Source organism: Uloborus diversus, chromosome 1 (assembly GCF_026930045.1).
Source record: "Uloborus diversus isolate 005 chromosome 1, Udiv.v.3.1, whole genome shotgun sequence".
In the NCBI taxonomy this organism is placed as follows: Eukaryota; Metazoa; Arthropoda; class Arachnida; order Araneae; family Uloboridae; genus Uloborus; species Uloborus diversus.
The window spans coordinates 10,309,357-10,331,532 of NC_072731.1; the positions used below are offsets into that span (position 1 = coordinate 10,309,357).

Below are 22,176 nucleotides of genomic sequence, written 5' to 3' on the forward strand. Positions count from 1 at the left end.
TTACTTAAAAGCAGAATTTATTTTGTTCATTTTCATTCTGCATTACAAAATTTTACTAACTGTAAATCACTAGAAAACATTCAGCTAGCTCAATAGGGGTAAGATCTCCCTTCCTTCTAATTTCAATATTTTGGTGGAGGAGATAAACTGTTGAAATTCTAACTGAATCGTACTATATAAATCCAATTTGAATTTTACCTGGAAAAGTCACACTTAAAACCATTTATCATTTATTTTTCACACAAATACTTATTTAATACAGATGAACGTATCTGTTTTTTGTTTCAACAATTTATTGAATGATTATTTCTTACTCTGGCATAACTGTGTCTGCACAAATAAATAATTCAATAATCACTTCATACAGATCAGTATTACATTTAAAAACAGATGCATGCTTTGTAAACAGTGTGTTTAACTTATTTCTGAAGAGTTTGCATTTAAAAGTTTTTAATGCTCTTTAATAAATTTTCTGCTTTTTTAAATAAAAATATTTATAACATCAACCGGAAACAGCAATCCTTATTTTTCAAAAGTTTGATTTTAAAACATCTGAAAGATCAACTTGTTTACTGTTCTCATAAATAAAAGTGTTTGCAACTAACTGAAAATTAAAACACAACAAAATAACAATCACAATTGTATTCAAATTGTTAAAATTTCATCGATTCAGACCTTCAAGTTTAATTCCTTAAAACCAGGAAAAGTTATTCAGTAACTATTCCAGCATTAACACAAAATGTGTACACTAATGTATCTAATCTTTGGTTCATTCCATACAAAAGACAGAACTGTAAAATTGTTGAAAGAAAAAAGAATTAAATAAGAACATTTTATACACAAAATACTACTTTTTATAGATTGTAAATAATGAGGGGAAAAAATAGAAAACGTATTCAATACATTCCAGGCTGGCAGTTTTTACTTAAGATGTTCACTTTTAGACATAAAAACAAAATTTCATAACACTAGTAAGTAATAAATTTAGCAAAAAAAAAATCACAAATTTCAGTCCAGATACAAAAATGAGATTCATTTAAACTAAAATGTATACATTTTGAAATACAGAAAGTTCAAACTACTATTACATGATTCTCAAGTGGATATTGCAAATAATTATAATCAACTGAGGATAGTATTCAAAACTTGATTATAATTTTTATTTATTCTTTTTTTTTTAAGAGAGAGTAGTTTATATTCTTACTTTGGTTAAATATGCGGCAGTACAAAGACAAATTGATACTATAATGTATCATTCCTTTTGGGAGTAGAATTACCCAAACCTTTTAGTCCCACAGCATACAAACAGGAAGTATACAACAATCAAATACTGTTTATACAGTGGTGCACCAAACACAGGAAGGAGTACTTCTCAAAATTAAAACTAATACTGAAGACAAATCAACAATTTGTGAAAAGTACTAACAGACATAAATTATGTACTATCACAAAAATTTAAAGTTAAAACTATTGAGATTCTGTGTAAAGTGAAGAAAAAAAAATAATTTAATGAAAAAATGCAATTAGCACTTTTTCTAAACCGTGTACTTTATACACTCATGGAAAAGTTTCTTAAGTACATATTAAAAGCACTCTGAGGTAAAAACATAAAAGTAAAAACCTAAAAATAGAAATCTGAACAAATGCTTTTCAGGACAAATGCATAAGTACATGGAAATAAAAGAGGATGAACTGAAACATTACAGAAAAAATAAATACATAACATAGAAAATACATAGCTTCTTCTGATGATATGATTAAAAAAAGTAAACTGAAAACTGCCCATAACAAATAACAATAAAAACAAATATTTTGACATATCAACAACTACTCTTAAACTGTTATTATGTACAAAATGCCCAGTAATACATAATTGAGTTTTGAACAAATATTTTTCCCAAAATAAAGCATGGCAAAAAAAAAAAAAAAGAAAAGAAACACTCAATAATACTTAAATTGGAAAATGTCTTTAAAAATTGGCTTAAAAAAAGAAAAAAATAGTTAATACATTAAAAATACAAAGGTAATAAAAAACATAAAAGGAACATAAGAGAAATAAAAGAAAGACAATTGGCTGATTTAACAGATTGCGCTATACATTTCCCAGCATTAAATTTCCATTAAACTGTAGAAATTGCTATCACATTTTAGGAGATGAAATTTAATATAAATACCTTTCCCCATAACATACAAATTTTTAACAAGGTATAAAACAAAAAGTTGTGTCACGTAAATGACTAAAAGCTAACTATATACTATTAATGTTTCAGTTCCGTTTAAAACTAAGTACACCAAAAATTCTACCTTTGGCGACTAGATTAAATTTAAAATAATGTCCCAAACAGAACATGCTTTGCTACAGATTTCTAACTTTACTTTGAGCTAACTCTAAATTAAACTTTTTCAAAAACTAATGCAAGTTTTCCAAGTCATTCGTGGAGAAAAAATACAAATGCATTTGCATTCTACAACATTAATAAAAAATATTCCAAATGTAATACTAGTTTAAATAATGGAAAACTTGCAAAGTTTTTCAACAATAACAAAATGTAGAAGCTGATTTTGCTCTAGCATCAAATAATAACAAGGTACATAATTGATTATCTCTTGACAATAATTACTACACTAACAAATGAACATCACAACGAAAAAAAAACTCAAAACATTGTACTAATAGTTTAACAACCAATAATTGTTTTATAGGCCCCATCTGCGCAATTGTTAACATTCTGCAATTTGTTAGGTGTCCAGTCACTTTTCAAAGATAAGTTGAACATCGAAAAGGAAGGATCACCAGTTACTTCCTTAACGACATTCAAAAAAGGTGGCAAGCGGCCTAATAATTCATCACCTTTGAGGGTAGTGTAAGTCTCCAACAAAATTAAACCGGTACACCTGAAATTGACAAAAAATACCTTATAAATTTAAACTGCAAACCAAGAAAATTTAAGCTATTCATAGAAAACAAAATCATAATAAAACCTTAGACAGTAAAGAAAATAGCTGCACAAAAAACAGAAAGAAGGTTAAACCTCAAAATTAGAACACTATTCTGCTAAAGGAAAGTAATTAATCATTGAAAAATGTACAGAAAAAGAAATGTATGACTAAAAATTTTAGAAATATTAACTATTTCATATGGTAACATTACAAATCGCTCAATTTAAAATTTGTAAAAATGTTGCAGTAAAACAATTTAAAATGTACAATTTCCGTTGTAAGAAGTAATATAATTTCCATTACATAAAGAGAGGGGGGGGGGGGTTCAAATTAGCAATTAGTTTCATCAGCAAAATTAATTTCTTACCTCAGATTAACTCTTACAAGGAGCTTTCCGGTTAAAAAACAAAATGGAACTTGTACATTTAAATCAAACAAAATAACAATAAAGAATTTGTACCAGATTAAAATGATTTTTGACAACATGCATTACTTTAATCACTTATACACAAAGATTAGAAAAAGATAAATAAAAAGAACATTCTTAAAAGATCTCTTCAAAATATACACAAGAAGAATATTTCACAAGCTTTTAATAATTGATAATTTTATATGTGTCATTTATTCATTCAAGGCAAATTTAATTTCAAATAGTAAGGACCTGCAATCGTGAGCAAAACTTATTGAAAAAGTCGATATGCCATTACATGCTATGTGCCAAAATTTAAAGAAAAATAAAGTTTCTTAATTTTGACTTTAACCCTTTTTTGAGGACAATGTTTTAATTTATAAGGAACTTCATACTTCCAATAAGTTTTTAGTCAACCAGAAGTTAAATTCTCATCCCCCACAAAATAAATAACTAAGTTCAATCCCTTTTCTTTAACATCATTTACTTATTTAAAGCCCACCAATCACTACCATACCTACTCTTCTTTAACATCATGTAAGCTACACTTCTTTTGTGAATTTTCAAGTTAAGTTTCAATTAGGTGAAATCTATATCGCCAAAGCTAAGCACAAAAGTCATAGCTGCAACCAAGTTTGAAATGAGAAACTGCTCTTTACAGTCCTAATGTATTTAATTGATTCCACTTTTTCAGCATTTTATTTTTCAAATGCTTCCCATATACAAATGACCATATAACAATGTATACAGGTAAAATTTAAATAACCATGAGATACCAGAAGATAAAAAGTGTAGGTACGATTTTGTGCTTAGCATGGCAGTATAGTTGATACTCTATAGGAACAGAAACAATAAAACATAGAAAAATGCTTTTTTTATGATAAAAACTGAATTTGGAATCCCTGTGTTTAGTTGTAAAACATCTATTTCAGCATATCACAAAAAAAAAAGGGTTGTTTAAGGATAAATTTAAAAAAAAAATTTAATCAATAATTTTCTCCTTTCTATTTGTTCATTTTTAAAGGTTCAAGCTGAGAGGCACCAGATATTCGTTTTCAACATCAGGTGGATGAAAGAGATCAAGGACAAATCAGACATGACCATCCTTAAAGTAACACATTTTCCAGAATGTAATAGATCTATCTCATGCAACAGAAATTCTGTGCATCTGTAATAATTTGTAAAGCTACAAGAATCTGAAAACATTATGACTGGCAAAGTACTGTTTAAATAAATTCGTTATGATGGGCATGGCCATATTATGCAGGGTTGGGAATTTGGATTGTCTGAAACTGGTTTAGAACAGGACAGGTGGTTTTTACTGTCCAAAATTGTCTTAAACTGTCTAAAAGTATGCTAAAGCTAAAGGGGTGTAATCTAATCAATTTGTATTTGTACCATAATATTCATAATGAATAAATATGATATATATTCACAATACTATCAAGACAACTAATTTCAGTTCCATTTATAACTTACAGGAATGTTATTAAATGTGCAATAATTAGGAGCAAAAAAAAAAAAAAAAGCTGAGTTTTTTCAATTGTGCAAGTACATTTTACATGATGTTTTCACAAAAATTACTTTTTAAACCATGGATTAGAGAACAAGAAATTAATGATTAAACACTTATAATTCAAGACTTGTGCTTTTCTTTTTTTAGTTAATATTTTTTAACATAATATATTCTGTAACTACAAAAAATTGTAATTTATTGCATTTAAGTCAATTATTGCACAAAATTTTGAACAGTTTTTTTTTTGCACACATGCATAAATTTGGTTTATGAAAAAAAAACTCATGGGTAAATTGAAATTTTTAATGAAGAATTTAATTTCTACATAACTAGATTAAAGTCAGCTGTATGAATAAGTTACATATATGTTTATTTGTGAATGTTCACAATGAATAAATGCATTAAATAGTCAAAAAATATATATAATTTTGATGCATTTTTCCCAGTTTTTGATATTTTCTCACAAAAAGTATAGTTTCTCAAAAAATAGTTTTGATCACTTTCAGACAGGACGGTGAAAAACATGCAAACCCTGCTTTCATTGGTGAACATGCATAAACATAGAGAAATTTGGTTACTATTATCCAAAAAAAATTTTAAACTCATACATACAAATTAAAATTTTACTTAAGGATTCAACTTCTATGCAACTAGATTAATCAGCAGCATAAATAAGTTGAATGTTCACATTGAATAAATGTTCAATATTAAACATTACTTTGATACAATTTATTCTGTTTTTGATGTTTTCTCACAAATTGTCTAAAAATATAGTTTTGGACACTTTCAGACAGTTTTAGACACAAGGGTTTTGGACAGGACAGTAAAAACCAGGGTTTTTACTGTAGTGTCCAAAACCTCACCAACCCTGCTCAACTTTCTAGAGAAAAACATAGTAAGGAATTCTCAAAACATAAAATACCTTGGATGGCAAGGGTGTTTGTAAATATCCATTTGCATATAAACGTTGTTCAACAGAAAACTTCTTCTCTTTTTGTAAACAGTGAAATGTTTATCATCACGCTGGGCAAGCATGTTCTAAATGAAATAAAGTACACAAAAAAAGTTCATAAAATTAATAAAATATCAGGGAAAAATAGAATAAAATGGAAACTCAATTCAAAACGAGTGTTAAAATTACCAAAGCTTTGGATAAAATTTAAAAAATGTTTTTTAAATCCTAAGTATTTCTATATGCTTGGTTTGAATTAAAAATTATGAAATAAAATAAGTATACTGTCACCTTAGAGCTACGGTAACGCCTAGAAACAACAGTAAGATATCCTACTGTTGTCCTGACACGACGTGATTTCTTGACTACAAGACTTAAAAATTGCAGCCGACCTTAATATCCTTTACTTCAGTTGAAAACTGCATCATTAACAGCTGAGCACAGAAAATTTCAATACAATTAGCAAAGAAAGATCCTAACTTACTGGAGCATTAAGAAGAACATTTAAAAAAAAAAAAAAAAAAACAAATATACCTATATTGATACTACAAAAATAAAATTTATATTTAAACCCATATATATTTTTTCAGGCGCTCAATATACTGAAAACCTTGTTTATCCGGACTAGCTGGGACCAAAGACGATGCGAATAAATGAAAGTCCGGATAGAATGGATAATAAGCGAACACATCCTTAAATAAGCAGACCTACCATACAGTATGACAAAAAAAAAACATACTTTGTAACAAAATTTGATAGAATTATTAAAAAATATCGAAACATTTTTCACAGCATCCCTCAACACAGAATTGGTTCGCTGCATCGTTGTTTAAACAAATGTGGCGGTGACTAAAGCATGGTCATGCAAACGCTTTATCTTTAACAGTAAAAAATAAAAAGCGAGTGTCTAGTGTAGTGTACTTATAGTTATGTTCTTGCTATCAATTTCAAAATTATCTATGTTAGAGTAACGTTTTTAAGGAACACAAATTTGACCCACATGTTCAAGATCCATCCTGAATAGTATGCTTTTGATCAATTCAAAAGTCTTATAAATCAATCAAAACAATTCTTAGACTAAAAATATCAATGTTTAAAACATAGTGTTCGCCCACCTTAATCGAATATTGTCTGCTCCAAGAAATATTATTCGATAAAGCGAGGTATTTGATTAAGCAGGGAAATGTGTCTTCATCTTTCCAAAATGACAACATTTGTCTTAAAACATAATAATAAAGCAATAGCTATATAAATGAATTAATTTTATTGGCAAAAAGTTTTTGAAGTAAGCTAAGTTAACAACAAAATAGTTTAATAATTAGCATATATATTACAAGTACGTATGAAAATTATAATAAGTAACTTACAACTTGAGTTATGAAAGCTTTGTTTTGGCACCTTTTTTTAGTACATTATTTTTTGAAAAATTCCATAACAGTGGGTTGCTTGCTCAAGGTCTTTTGGGAACATATTTCTGATTCCCCCCCTCCCCTTGTCTGCTGTGTTTTACATTAAATATTTATCAATTTATTATCATCTAAAATGTGTATATTTCTTGGTGTTATTTAACTCAATTATTGACTGCACTATCTTTTTTTTGTAATAGAAAAGATAAAAGAAAAGAAACAATATGGCTACCTCATTTTAACCGTTAAGACTAACTGGAAAGTATAAGTCACTGTATTATTACTAGGAGATAAATACATCTGTAAATGGGGTTCAACAATGTACTAGCTTTTAAAGTTGTATACGTAAATGTAGAGGAAGAACGGGGGCTCCTACGGTCACTAACGGGCAATTGATTCATCATCAAACAAGTTGAGGTTTTTTCATAGACTAGTAGTAGTGTGTAAGAACTGCGTGTGAGTGTTTGTGTAGTTTATTTCCCAATAATTAACAATGTGATATCTATTACGTCTAACATATCTAATTTTCTCATATTTTGTGCAATATATTAAGTAATTTTGTGCAAATGTAATGGTGGCTAAGGGTGCTGTTTTATGTCTAGGGAGCTTTAACTATGGTTAAAAACCTATTTAAATTGCCGTAAGTAAGTTTTTTGCGCTCTAATTAGAAAAATATATACAGAATCTTACTTTGCAGGAATTCATTTATTGCGGTAAAGTCTGGAACGAATTAACCGTGATAAACGAGGGTTGACTGTATTCGATTATCAGGGGGAAATTATTCGATAAAGCGTGGATCCTTAACTTTGCGTCTATGGGGAAATATTCGTATAAGCGAGGTATTCATTTATCTATTACCTGATTAAATGGGGCTGGCAGTATTTCAAAATATAAAAAATCATTTCTCTAAAATTAACAGGATTAATAAATTCTTACAATATAATCTCTTTGAGTTATCTGTCTTTTAACTTCAATTACTTGAGTTTTCACATCAAAACGTCTTTGGGTGTGCATATAGCTCCAATTACCTAAAACAGAAAAAAAAATTAAAGCACTTAAAAACACTTAAAATATGGATTTATATATATGTGATATTTAACAAGACATTCCCATGGATATAAAGAACTCTTAATACTTAGAACTATATTTTTAAAGATTCATGCGGGTGGAATGAGACTGTGTCCCAGACATCCACAAATATCTCTAAGACATCCAAATAAGTTTATTACCTGTACAGACGTCTTTTAGATTTCTTGGACGTAGAAAAATATCTAAATCATGGATAGAGATATTTGGACATCCTATGGATATCAAGATATATCCAAATCATGGATATGGATTTTTACATGTATTCTAGAGATCCAGGCAGTTACATGGTTTAGATATGGATATTAGTATAGCTTATGGATAATTGTTCAATATCCCATACATTGCATTAAAAATATCCACAAATGTCTGCTTTCAAGACGACTCCAAGACATTTGAATTTTAGATCTGACCGGATTTGTTTGTATTCTGAACTCTAAGGAGATATTATTTTATTTTGAAATTTTATACAAGAAAGGTGTTTTTTTTTTCCAATTTGTTTTTTTTTTTTTTAAATCTAATTGCGTGAACTGAGAAAACTCCAACTTCTTCTAAACTTTGTTGATTTTTTAAGATCGTTTGTGACGATGCAGATTCAAGTTTGTTGACTTTTTTTTTTGTGGGAATATATTCATTTCTTGATTTCCACAAGTGTTAATTTATTTTTCAACGGAAGTTTGTAATGAAAGATAACTGATGAGTTCATATGTTGCTGATCGGTTGTTTGATTTGAATAGGAGTCATCATTTCACCATTGCTACTTTGTTTTAAGTTTTAAAAGATTTGTTTTTAAGTCTTTCTTATTTAGTTTGTGCGCTTCTTTAATTTTTCTAAACATAACTTGTAACTCAATGATTATTCTCCTATTTATGAGGAGTCAAAACTACAAGTTTAACCCTAACTAACTTGTGTGTACAGTTGGTCTGCATTTTTTCAGTCTTTTTTTTCGTTGCTTTTTGTAAAATGTTAAAAATCTATGTGTAACTAGGCTAGGTACTTTGTGTTCTATGCTTGTGCTGCTTTATTGTGTTACTTTGCTAAAATTATATTTAAACTCATATAACTGATGAAAATAGGATGCTAAAACTTAAAATTGAGTTTACTTTTTAGAAGTGTCAATGCTTTCGATTGTCGAATTTAATGATTTGTATTATGCTTAAATTTCTTCAAAAAAACCAAAAACAAAGAAGGAAGTATATGGGTCACTCCAGAAAACATAACTTTTGGAACACAAATATTTTTCAATTTCGAAACCTTTTGTTTTCTTTTTTTTTTCATTCTTACATGAAAGTGTTACCTACTAAAAGTAACTATAAACAATGGTCCAGCTAAGTTCCAATTACTTTACTCATAAATAAAAAAATTAAAAAATGCCTTGTTCACGGAAATAAAAAAAAAGAAAAGAAAACTTAATAATTAAAAATTTAGACCGATTTCATACCAAAGTAGTAATTTTGTAAGTTCTGCAAACAATCAGCTATTTTAATGTTTAGTCGGAACATAATATTAAGCCATTTTAATTAACGTATGGCTTAATTAGTAGTTTCAAACATATGTTTCAAAATAGTATTAGGTTAGCAAACCTTGCTTGCCCGCTGTGGTGTATGTACTCAAGCAGAAATATTTTGGGCCTTTCTACTATGACATAGTTCTGGCCCTCAGGGGCTCTTGCTCTATACGCAATGCATAATTTTTTTTCCATGCAAATATATCCACACTTAGTTCATTCTCATAACAAACTTGCATTTTTCCTTACCGTCTCTTAGCAACATTAATTGAAATGTAATACTTATTTTCCACAACATAATACTTACTTTTCTCATAGATTTACAAGCAAAATGTATACCGTGGATGCACAAAAACATTCATTAGGACAAATGAATCCAAATGCTTAACGTATTAGAGAAAAATAAAAAGCGACATTTTATAGCTTCAAAAAAAAAAAAAAAGTTAAATCCTAAATTTGGAGTAAATTATTAAATATTATTATGATTTTGGTAAAATACATTATAAATAACTTTAAAAACTAAATGTAATTCACTATGTCTTTAGTCTGATAACACTTTAAGAAAAATATATGAAGATGAATTGTTTTCAAAAGTTGAAAAACTTTTAATTTCAACTTGATATATGTCAAACTGCTCTGCTACCAGCATTTTTAGTAATAATTAGTATTGAAAAAAGCGTCAGGAATAGATGTTTTTATCATAAACTATGGTTACCATTTTGTCCTCTCTTTCTCAATCTTGATTGAACTTTGGGATGAGATGTAACAAGGTAGTCATGAACAACTTCAAAATCTTGAAATGGTGGAAATTCCTAAGAAAATTTACAAATTTACTCACAACAATCAGAATAAAATTTTATTTTAAAAACTACTTCATTTCAAAGACATTCATAATTTAATGCTAATATGTAAACATTTGAAGAAGAAAAATTGAAGAAAATAGATCAAAACTGCTCATTAAATATACTTTAAAAAAAAATTAAACAATACTAGGTCCAATGTATTCATCAATACTGAATAGTTATGTTTAATGACCTACAGAAAACAATCATGAAAATTTTGCAATTAACATAATATTAATATAAGAGTAAGATGATTAAAAAATGCCACGGTTACCTTATCATCAGCCAAATTTCCAACTAAGAATTTTAGTTTGTGGCTATTGGTAGCCAATCGGTCACCGGTATCAATACCAATTCTTCGACATACACTCTAGAAAGGATGAACGAATCAATTTATAAATTGTGAGTAATATGTTAAATGAAAAATTATCATATAAGCTTTGTGCTACAATATGATTAAGGTGAAAAAAACATTTTCTCGAATATTTGAGTAATATGTTAGTTTAAAAGATAGGAAAAAATTGCTAGTTGATATAGAAATAAAAGAATACAAAATTAACGAGCTGATGTATGCATCACATAACTTCCTTATACTCTAATTTAATGTCATTTCAATATTATTGACAATTTTAATGTGATTCAATAGTTTACTCTCTAAATATCAAGAAAAAGTGGCCAAATTAAAACCAAATTTTAAAAAATAAAAATCACCAAAATTGTCGCCAAGTTGGTGACAAAACTTGGCGACCAAAAGACCACCATTTTGTTGGATTCCTTGAGCATTTTGTTAATATGATTTATCTGCTGTTCCTACTAAAACTTGAAGTTCAAAAATGGGTATGTAACATTTTTAATAATTCTTGCAGTGGTGAAAAGGAATAAGTACGCAATTAGCAGTAATTCTTCTCTTGTTCGGAAAAACGGAAAAAAAAAGGCAAAAGTTGATAAAATAAGATATTTTTCATTATTTGAAAACCAAATTATCGTAATAAAGGGGGGGGGGGGGGTGAAATTTTTTAAAAATATTATTTTAAAGGGGTTTATTGCTGTAGAGAATATTGCAATATTGAAAGGACAACATTAATTCCTATGCGAGTTCACCGGGACCACGAAATATTATCGTAGTAGAGGGATTATCGTTCTATCGGATAGCGTTGTAGCGAGTTTTTACTGTATTGAAATTAGTGCTCAAGAAGAATGGAAGTTTCAAGAAAAAAGCTTTTAAGAAAATTAAACAGAATAAAAATCAGTGTGGGACCAAAACTTTCCTGCTTTTGTAGAATCACCCATATAACCTTTGATCCCCCCCCCCCCCTTGGAAAACATTTCAAATGACGTCCCGAGGGAGGCATGGAAAAAAGAAGGTAAAGGAAGCACGCACACGCAGCTGATATTAAAAATTTTTGAGAAAACAAAAGTCAAGTCGTCCATTGACTTGAATCACTCTATCTTTGAATGTGTTGTACAAAAATCTAATGATGAAGTCGCTGCCGCTAGCGAAATTGGTGTCAATAAATTCATGTAGTTGTTTTGGCCTTGCTGGTGTTGCCAGGATATTTTAAAAGTATTGCCCAACATTTGGTAGTCGCGCCAAAAACAAGGCAGACGAAAGACCTTAACGTTAACCTAGTCGGAAAATAGGGTCCTGGCCCTTGGAAGAACCTGGCTCAGAACTACTCATTATTATTAGTAATATTGCTGACAAAATCTTAATAGAATAGTTAATTCCAAAAGCTCAAGTGTACAGGAGCTGTTTCGCGAAGCGAGCACTGAGGATGGCGTACTGACGTTGGCAAGCAAAGTGAGCAGCAGTGAGCCTTGTAGATCAATGATTGAATTAAGTGACTTCACTCAAAATCCAATAATTTCTTTTAAAAATAAGTGCATGGGTCAATGTTGCGAAAATTGTAAAAATCATGTCCGAGACTAATTGAGTTTTTTTCCTACATTTTAATAAGCACAACAAATTCATCATATTTTTTAGATCGACTTTTAATTGCTCGTAATCAAGTATCAATTGTTTATCCCTAAGTAGTTGAAAGGATGTAAAAAATATTTTGCATTAGAACAAGAAGGGGAATCTTACGTGTCGTTGCATCTAAACATTAGGAACATTTCAGCACAATCTGAAATGTGATTAAACATAGTGTTGAACTGCAGCAACAATATAAAATTATCAGTTGTATCATAAACTTAACATAACAATGAAGTAGCAGCACAACTTGAGAAAGAAAAAGTAATATGTTTACATTCATGTCCCAACGTTTTCTTTGTTTTGCACTGTCCACTATGTTACAGCCACTTGGAAAATGAAACAATTGCATTGAATCTGATAATATTTTAAAGAAAACTAAGACGTACATAGCTTCCGTGCTTAGTTAGTCATTGAACGTTTCTTTTTCTTCTTGAACTTGCTGACCGACTAAGTTTTGGAATTATTATTTCATTTTATGCTTGTTCTGTAATTTTAATTTTTCTTTATGATTAAAACGATTTTTTCCTTTCGAATTACTTTTACACAAACCATTAATATTTTACTCTACACAAATTAATGGGCAATCAATTTTCAAATCTGATTAATAGGTGAAAATTATTAAAATTAATATGCTAAGTTCAAAAAAGTCGGACATGGTTTGTACTACTTTCATGGGAATGACTCGCATCCTTTTAAAATTATGCCTTATAAAAATACGAAATTATTTTTTCAGTGTGAACATTTCTCCTCTAAATAAAACAAATTATTCCCATCAAATAAAGGAACTAATCAATATTGTATACTCAGAGTGGCGACAGGAACTGTGAAAAAAAGTTCCCTGACCTTTCTCTGATTTCCCTGATTAAGTTCACCAAATTTCCCTGATTTAAAGTTACCAATGATAATGGTTTCCTTCCTTTGCTCTACTTGAAATCCATTGTATGTTTGTATAAAATGCAGTATTTTAAACGTTTTAAGTTGTGTAAAGTTGTTGAACTAAAGATATATTTTTAAAAAATGTTACTTTTTTAATAAAATGGTTTTAAAAAACATATCAAGTTTTTTTTTTGGGGGGGGGGGGGGAATCTTCAAAACAGTGTATTTAATTTTTCTACATGGGAAGATTATAGAAAATTAAAAAAAAAAAAACTTTACTTCCAGAAACCACTTAGCATACGAATTTTAAGAAACTATTAAAATCATTCTTAAAAACATATGTGTATTTATGATAGAACTAAAAAGTAATTGAAATTATTTTGAACTAAATTTTCAAACAGTATAATAATTGTTGCAAGAATAACGAGTAACAGTGAAAGAATAGAGGTAATGTAGTTATTCTTATCTAACTAATTGACACATTTATGCAAAATAGATGAAACCATTTGACATCCATTCATAGGGAGCTTTTCTCTAATCATGAACATAGGTTTTAATGAATGAATACAGCATTTTAACAATAAAAAAATAAAGATATTTACTTAAGTACACAAGTTAACTCTATTTCAAATGATTTCAGTATGTAACGAAAAAAAAATCTAGATTGCTTTTGTAACAAACTTTGAAATGCAAGAAAAAAAAAGAGCAATAAGTTAATTTTAAAATATATAAAAGAAGAATACAACTTGGTTATAAAATAAAAGAATCACTTAATTCTGAAGAAAAGAAAACCTTTATAATTTGCGGTGACAACAAATAGTATAACGGCAAAAAACAATTTTTTTTTTAAATTGAAAGTTCAATAAATTAAAAACGCGAAGAAGTAATAACTTTTAACCTTTTATAGTATTAATTCAAAAACCAAAGATTTCTTCTTAAAATCGTGATTACAGTACGCTAATTACTTCGAGACAATGGAATAAAGATAAAGGAGCTAAGGCATTAATGAAGGCTTCCTCTTTGCCTGTATGATTGTTTATTTTACGTAGCATTGAAAGCATAAAAGGAAATTTCAAGCTAGGTAAAATAAATAACCTTATAAACACAGATACAATCTCAGGAAGTTCATCCTGCGGTTAATAAGTAAGATGCAATACTTTGACCTTGAGGAAAAAAGATGCACAATATGCGGCAGTGTATAATCGCACCTCATTAATTTTAAATTTTTTTTTTTTTTTTTTTGAACAGATAATTGGCGGAAAATACGTAGGGAATTAAGAGTACTTAATTTTGCAAAGCAAAAAAAATTTTTTTTTCTTCATAAAAACAAGTTTCCCTGATTTTTTGTTATTTTTTCAAAATTTCCTGATATTTCCCTGACTTTTCCCTGATTAATAAAATTCCCTGACTTTTCCCTGATCTCCCTGATCTGTCGCCACCCTGATACTGAATCAGGTTTAGTTAAAATATTTTTATACTAAGTGTTTGCGCCCCTGCTCGCTATCGCTTCACAAAATCGTCAGGAACTGCAAGCAGTTACATTCAGATCTCTTTGCGTTTCAAGCTCGTTGCGCTGGTTCCCCACACACCAAACTATCATAGTTTAGCTAGTGCGGTTTCAATAGAATGTTTACTCCTAATACCAATATATTCTGGACAAAAAACTTTCACCCTTGATTCAGGTTGTAAAAGGAGAAATTTTTTATACAGTCACAATGCCATTGAGAGTTATTGGGGTCTACTAACGCTGGCTTTTCTCACCCCCTATTTTAACAAGTAGAATCGTTTAAGCATCAGCCCATCGGAAGTACACTTATTATAGCCAGACTGTAAAAAAACCTTTACTGCAATGCATGGCAGTTTCACTAAACATTAATTTGCTGCAATTTTAACAGTTTGTACCATTACAATTTAAGAAAATGAAATTCTTAGAAGCAAGATTTTACGACAAAGGATATAAGGATCCACCAGTTACAGTTTTACATTCATTGAATGTGCTAACGTTTTTAACGAAAATGCAAAAAATTACTTAAAATATCTTGAAAATAACTCATACATACTGCAATGAGTCTTCTTAGCTTTGTGTCAAAATCAGTTGAATTATCTATGACATCAATGTAAGGATGACCAATCCAAGCCTGTAGAAATGTATTATGTATGAAAGTATATAAAGCTAATTAAAAATGAAAGTATATAGACTAAAAATATGTCTTACCTCTGCAGCTCGAAGATCTCTTTCTCTCGCCAATTCCAACCCTTCCGTCCTACAATTATTGTCTTCAATATTGTAAAAATCTTCTGCTCCATTTGCAGCAGTAATCTATTTTTGAAACATATAAAAAGTCATCACAAGTGTCAAAAGTTTATTAAAATAGTCAACATAGAGGTGAAAGTTTTTACTCGGATGTAGAATGATGGAACAAAAATAATAAATAGTTAAGGGGAGTCAGTACCCTACAATACTTTTTAAAATTTGATTTTTTGATTTTCATATATTTTGTAACTCCATTTCAATACCTTTTCAATGATACATAAGACTTGATCGTGCTCATATTAGGCATAAGTTAAAATAAGCTTTAAAAAAATGTAAACCTATTTTGATTAGGTATGATTTTCCCCTTTAAATTGCAATATCTCGAAATGGTATTTTTGAAACTAAATGCTCCTTTTTCTCAGAAACTAAGTTGTGTTAGGCTTTGAAATTTTTACCACCTACTCCATACATCTAATTGCATATACTGAAATTAATTTTTTCTCATATTTGAAGAATATTTTTTTATAAAGCTGATTTCGTGTCGCAAAATGGGATTTTTTGAAAAAAATACAGTGACTGACACAATAATTTTTTTTTTTTTTTTAAGCTAAGCTTTCTTTCGGTAAAATTTTACTTCAGTATAGAAAAAAGAATCTACTTGAGGTACAGAAAAAAATTCATAATTGTATCTTTAATAGATTTTCAGAAAAAGTTACATGAACCTGTGCAAATTAACATTGAAGGTATAGGGGGTACTGACTCCCCTTTTAATATAAATAAAAAGGTTACTAATTACAATACATCTAAGTCTCACTTTTAGAACATTGGTCAAAATCCATTAATAAATACAATACTCTCTTTTCTATGCAAAAGAAAGTAAAAATTAAGAAACAAAACAAGTATTTTGATAAAAAGGTGCTCGAGGTTCCCAACAATATAAATAGTATTCTCCAATATTTTGTTTTTGCATAATAAATGTTTACTACTCAAATCAAACAGGGATTGATTAAGAATTTTGAAGACAAAATCATGTAATTGAAAAATAAGAAAATTTAGGTTTCACAACTATATGCACTTTTGTTGTGCATATTTTGTGCTTCATCAAAAGAGCATTCGTTAAAATGCAGTTTCACTGCAGTAGTTTCTTCACTTTCATAAAAATTTGCTAGAACTAGAGAATATTTGAATTTTAAAGTCTCCAGACATACCATAAAGCTATACATGCGATATTATACTTCAACATATATTAATATACAGTAAAACCCCCCTCCTAACGGATACCACTCTTGTGGGGACAATTTTTATTTCTCCCATTCCAAGGCAAATAACCTGCAGACACTCTTATATTACGGACAAAAAAAATTTGTCCCGTTAGTGTCCGCATTATAGGGGATTTACTGTACTTACCAAATGAACAACTTGATTGTAGCGATTGTCCCTCAACTGTACAGCATTCCAATTGTTAGCATCTAACATTTTTTCCCAAACAGTTTTAGCAACAACTGAAAAAAAAAAAAAAAAAAATATCCAAGTTTATCATTTGATTCAACAATACATTTGGCTAAATTAAAATGTGTAAAAACATTACTTAACAACAGAACTTAAAATAAAAAAAGCTTGTTTCAATGAAGTTTGACTCGTCAAATACAAAAGTGACGGTGTGCAACAGGTTCTGGGACCAGCTAGGCTGGTCCTACTCAGTTTATCAACCCCCGGTGAAGATCATGAGCCCTCTTGAAATTATTCACACCATTACATCTAAATATTTCTAAAATTTTCAACTTTTCATAACATTTATCTCAGTTACATTCCTTATAATTTTCCGTAGGCAAACGCCCTTTTTTCACCAGAAAACCCAGGTCCAAACCACATTCCTCAACTATTACTCTGATAACTACTACTACTCTGATAATTTGGATTGTGAACTTAACCCTGACCATAGCTAAGCTAGAGAAGAGAAGAAAAAAAAATTCTGTAGGGGGATTAAATTAAATTTATTTTGAAATTGGAAAGTAGAGAAAGCCTATTCTCAATTTTCTAAGAATTTTACTCTTCCAAATTTACTGTAGTTGCTATCTGGCAAAATTTTAGGTAGTTGTCAGTATTTTGAGTAAATTTTTTGTGACAGAAACTAGATAAACAAGTTGTAGATTTGTTTACAATAGTTGACAGAAAAATCAACAAAACGTAGATATAAGTTTCCAAACAAAAATAACATTTTCCTATGCATATTATGGATGAATAAAATGATACATTTCTATAGTTGGTTAATTATCAAGTACAATAACAATGAATAGTAATATTTTACTAAATGTTATCTTTTTTACTTATAGTAATATCGTATAATTAAGACATTTGTTACAGAAATATCTCAGCAAATGTAGAACTCTCAGTCAATCTGCTGAGGGTTCATTATAATCAAATCCTTCCTAAAAGCAACGAAATTAACTTCATCTTAAAAGCAGAAAAGAATTATAAGTTTATTCCAAACTTTGTGCACAGGCAAGTAAACTAGTATCTGCAGAAATAAGATTGAAATGTTTGAAAAAATGTGTTTTAGATTTACTCTAAACAAAGGGGATGTTGAAATTAGGAAATTCTTTTGCACTTTTTTTCCAGAAACTAAATAAGCAAGCTTGTACAATAAAGCTAACATACAACAGATGACAAAAATGCAAAAAAAAATTATGCTTCAAAAAGTGTAACTTTTTTGTCACACGCCTTCTACAGAAAAAAAATTAAGGAACAATTCATTTACCAATGATTTTTAATTTCATCAAAAATATATCTATTTAAACCTGTCAACAATTTTTTAATAATAATTTTTATTTTAGTATATTTTTGGTTCACAACATGTGAATTTTCACCTCCGTAGTATGTCACACACCTTGTGTGACTGTTTATGTTGATTAATAACTTTTTTAATTAAAAGAATATACTTATTTATTGTTCCTGTCACAAGTGTCTCAAATACTAATTGTTTAAGTATATTTAATTTTTTAATATTGTGTTTTAGTTTGTTTTAGAAGGACAAGGAGTCAAGTGACACAATAAATTCTCACCTCCGTTATCTAAACACAAAATGCCATTCCTCATTAACACGTGGCAGTAATGACATATTGTATTTTCCATGATACAAAGGAATCAGCCCCCTTGTTTATTTTCAGCTATAGTTGAAGTTGTGAGATTTTTTTCTAAAAACAAGAAGATAGATTTTTCTTAAAAAACCTAGTGTGGTTATTCTAACTTCACACTTCCGTAAACTTGAATTTCAGGGATGTAAATTGATGTAAGAAAAGAAGTGAACATGTTTTCATATTCTTAACATGTGCAGATTGTAGCAACAAAGAAAAAAAAATTACATGAAAAATATCTATTAGGCCTATAATGATGGAAAGATACTCATCTCCGTGAATCTCACTTCCGTGACAGACCTTATGAATGTCATTATTTCTGAGGTGAAAATAAATGATGGAGGGGAAATACAACAATAATAGGCATTCTACCAAAATTATAAATTGACAGTATATCCTCAAATTTACTAAATACTATTTTTAACATAAATTTTAAACTACTAATTAAGCCGTACTTTAATAAAGAGAGCTTAACAATATATTCCCACTAATCATTAAAATAGACGATTGTTTGTACAATTAATAAAATTACTACTTTGATATTAAATTAGTCTCTAATTTTAAACATTAAAAGTTTTTTTATTTTTTTTTATTTCCGTGAACAAGGCATTTTTTTTATTGTTTTTTATTTATGTGTAAAATAATTGGAACTTAGCTAGGCCATTGTTTATGGTTACTTCTAGTAGGTAACACTTTCATGCGAGAATGAAAAAAAGAAAACAAAAGGTTTCGAAATTGAAAAATATTTGCGTTCAAAAGTTATGTTTTCTGAAGAATAACCCATATATATATATATATATATATATATATATATATATATATATATATATATATATTTATATATATATATATATATGTATATATATATATATATATATTTATATATATATATATTTATATATATATATATATATATAATAAAAAATAATTAAGAAATTTGCTTGTTGCATTTAGTTAACTTGTGCAATATAATCTGACTCTAAGATTTCATACATTCATTAGCTAAACCTGAAAAATCCGGACACATAACTAAAATACAGCATTCAGGATATCTCTCAGCCAATCCAAATGACTTTACAGCTTTAAGCCACTTCATATTTTTTATAACAGAGCATATTTTAAATCAGTAAGAGTAGAAATCTTATTTTATGACCTCCCCAGCAAGAATACATCACTGTGACTTCTAGTTTTATTTCCAAGTCGAATAAACTAAAAATTACACTGAATGACTGTATGTAATGTGCCATGCCTGTTTCAATTAACTTTTTCATACACAATCAGAACCATTAAATCTGTCTGAAAAGATTAGCATCCTGTGTCATAAACAAATTCTTAATTACTCTTCTTTACAAACAAAATATTACAATTACACAACTAAACTAGCATGCTTTAATGTGTAAATATTGTTCAAAAAAACAATTTAAATCATCAATATTGACATTTTAAACTCACATGCAGCTGCATCCATTGTCCCTCTGTCACATATAACCAAACAATTTCTATTACACGTGGATGCAAGAGAAAAATAAGTTTCTTCCATAGCCATCATAGTCTTTAACAAATTTTCTTGAAATTTTTCCGCTGAAAAATTAATTCAAAACTGTAAATACAACATTGATCATCTAATAAAATGAAAAAATAAAGCTAAATATGGAGGAATGCAGGATGTCTGATATCAATTGTAAGCCTATTGTTATATTTTTGTGTCTAAAAGTATTATGCATTCTGTAATTTACCTATTCCAATGACAACTGCTCTAACAGTTCCCAAACATGTTCAAATAGACAAATGTCCATGTAGGCATTCAACGCAGGGACGGAAATCATAATTTATTCTTTATAAATTTTACAGAAAGCATTTTTACATGAGAACTTACAGAACGTAAAGTTTTATTCTCGTTTTTGGTGGTAGATATAAACCAAATAAAAGTGGACAAATTCAAATGAGGATAAGCAAACTTGGTTTCTGAGTGCATGGGAGAAGTTTTGAGGATTGTCATATGAGACTGCATTCAGCTTACATTCTTTGCCCTAATTTTTTAATTAAAGTTATATTAGATACAGTTTATTATTGCTTAATTTCTATTTAAAAAAAATTCTAAACATATGAGATTCGTAACTTTTTCTTATAAACTTATTCTTTTAGTGTATATAGCTAAAATTTTAGTGTTTTGCTTACTTCACTCGCTTCTAAACATACCATATTCTTAATATTAATAAATGTTAATTAGTATTACATTCTTTACAAAACTTTAAAATTTTAAGTCATTATAGTGAGATGTTTATTTTATACAAACTTTTATGTTAAGTTAGGCTTAACTGCTAAAAATTCTCGGGCTGGTTGCGACATTCCATTTTGGAATGCTGGGTCCACTGGTTGCGCTGTTTTCAGCGAGCTGGTCCTCAAGGGATTAAAAGTCAATCTTCTCACAAAAATCATTTAGGTAAGACAAATTTTACTATTAGGAAAAATAAGACCTAAATATGTTCAGTTCAACAATAAGTAATAAGGTAAATAGACACAGAAAAATAAAATTTGTTGAAGAGAATAAAAATCATAAAATAACAGATTGAAATGCCAGTTATTAGGTGGCTTATTCTTCCTTTCTCATCAACAACATAATTTGCATGGGGATGTTTTTGAGCATATTAGATTAGATACATTTTTAAATAAGGACAATGTTGAGGGGTGACCTTAATTTAAGGGGGGGAGGAATAGAAATCAGGATGGCAATAGTGCATTTTGAGTATTATCACATAGTTAGCTGCAAGCCTCTGGTGATATTAAAGTTCTTGTTTAGAATTAAATATAGTATTTACTTAAAAAATAGATATAACAGTTATACTCTTTATTGAAATTTAAAAAATAGTGTTATTTAAAAAAATTCAGAAATTTTCATACACACGTTAATGTTAAAACTATCTTCAGATATCTCTTCACAAATTTTTCAAGCTATACAAAATCCATAACAGATACTGAACTTTACTCTGAATATTTGAACAGGTGAATGTTCGAGATGAACATTATCAAGAGATTTATTTGCATGAAAGTTCTGGAGAAGTTAATTTAGCTTTGAAACCATTCAAGAGGTTCACTCCCGTTCTAAAATAACAATATTATAAAATCACTGGAGAGGTTCACTCAATTACAGATGATTCAATTTTAAGAATCACTCTTTATTTCATCACTTGATAATAAGTTTCGATTATGACCATTAATAGAAATGCAAATCATATGGAAAATTCATATCAGATTTTGGAGAAATTGATACATGATTGC

The 22,176-nt window shown here is 28.8% G+C and overlaps 1 protein-coding gene across 2 annotated transcripts in view; it reads right to left on the minus strand.

Annotated features, from left to right (window-relative positions):
* Positions 1 to 1,989: 1,989 nt before the first annotated feature.
* The window catches only part of LOC129234420 (TRPL translocation defect protein 14-like), a 51,094-nt gene continuing 30,907 nt past the window's right edge, over positions 1,990 to 22,176 (minus strand). For both annotated transcript variants that reach the window (XM_054868417.1, XM_054868418.1), the window contains 9 exons: positions 20,350 to 20,478; positions 17,171 to 17,265; positions 15,725 to 15,829; positions 15,570 to 15,647; positions 10,933 to 11,028; positions 10,532 to 10,628; positions 8,160 to 8,251; positions 5,788 to 5,903; positions 1,990 to 2,895 (listed from right to left, as the gene is read on the minus strand). In XM_054868417.1, the coding sequence (XP_054724392.1) occupies positions 2,679 to 2,895; positions 5,788 to 5,903; positions 8,160 to 8,251; positions 10,532 to 10,628; positions 10,933 to 11,028; positions 15,570 to 15,647; positions 15,725 to 15,829; positions 17,171 to 17,265; positions 20,350 to 20,478 (1,025 nt within the window). In that variant the 3' untranslated portion in view covers positions 1,990 to 2,678. The remainder of the gene's footprint in view (positions 2,896 to 5,787; positions 5,904 to 8,159; positions 8,252 to 10,531; positions 10,629 to 10,932; positions 11,029 to 15,569; positions 15,648 to 15,724; positions 15,830 to 17,170; positions 17,266 to 20,349; positions 20,479 to 22,176) is intronic.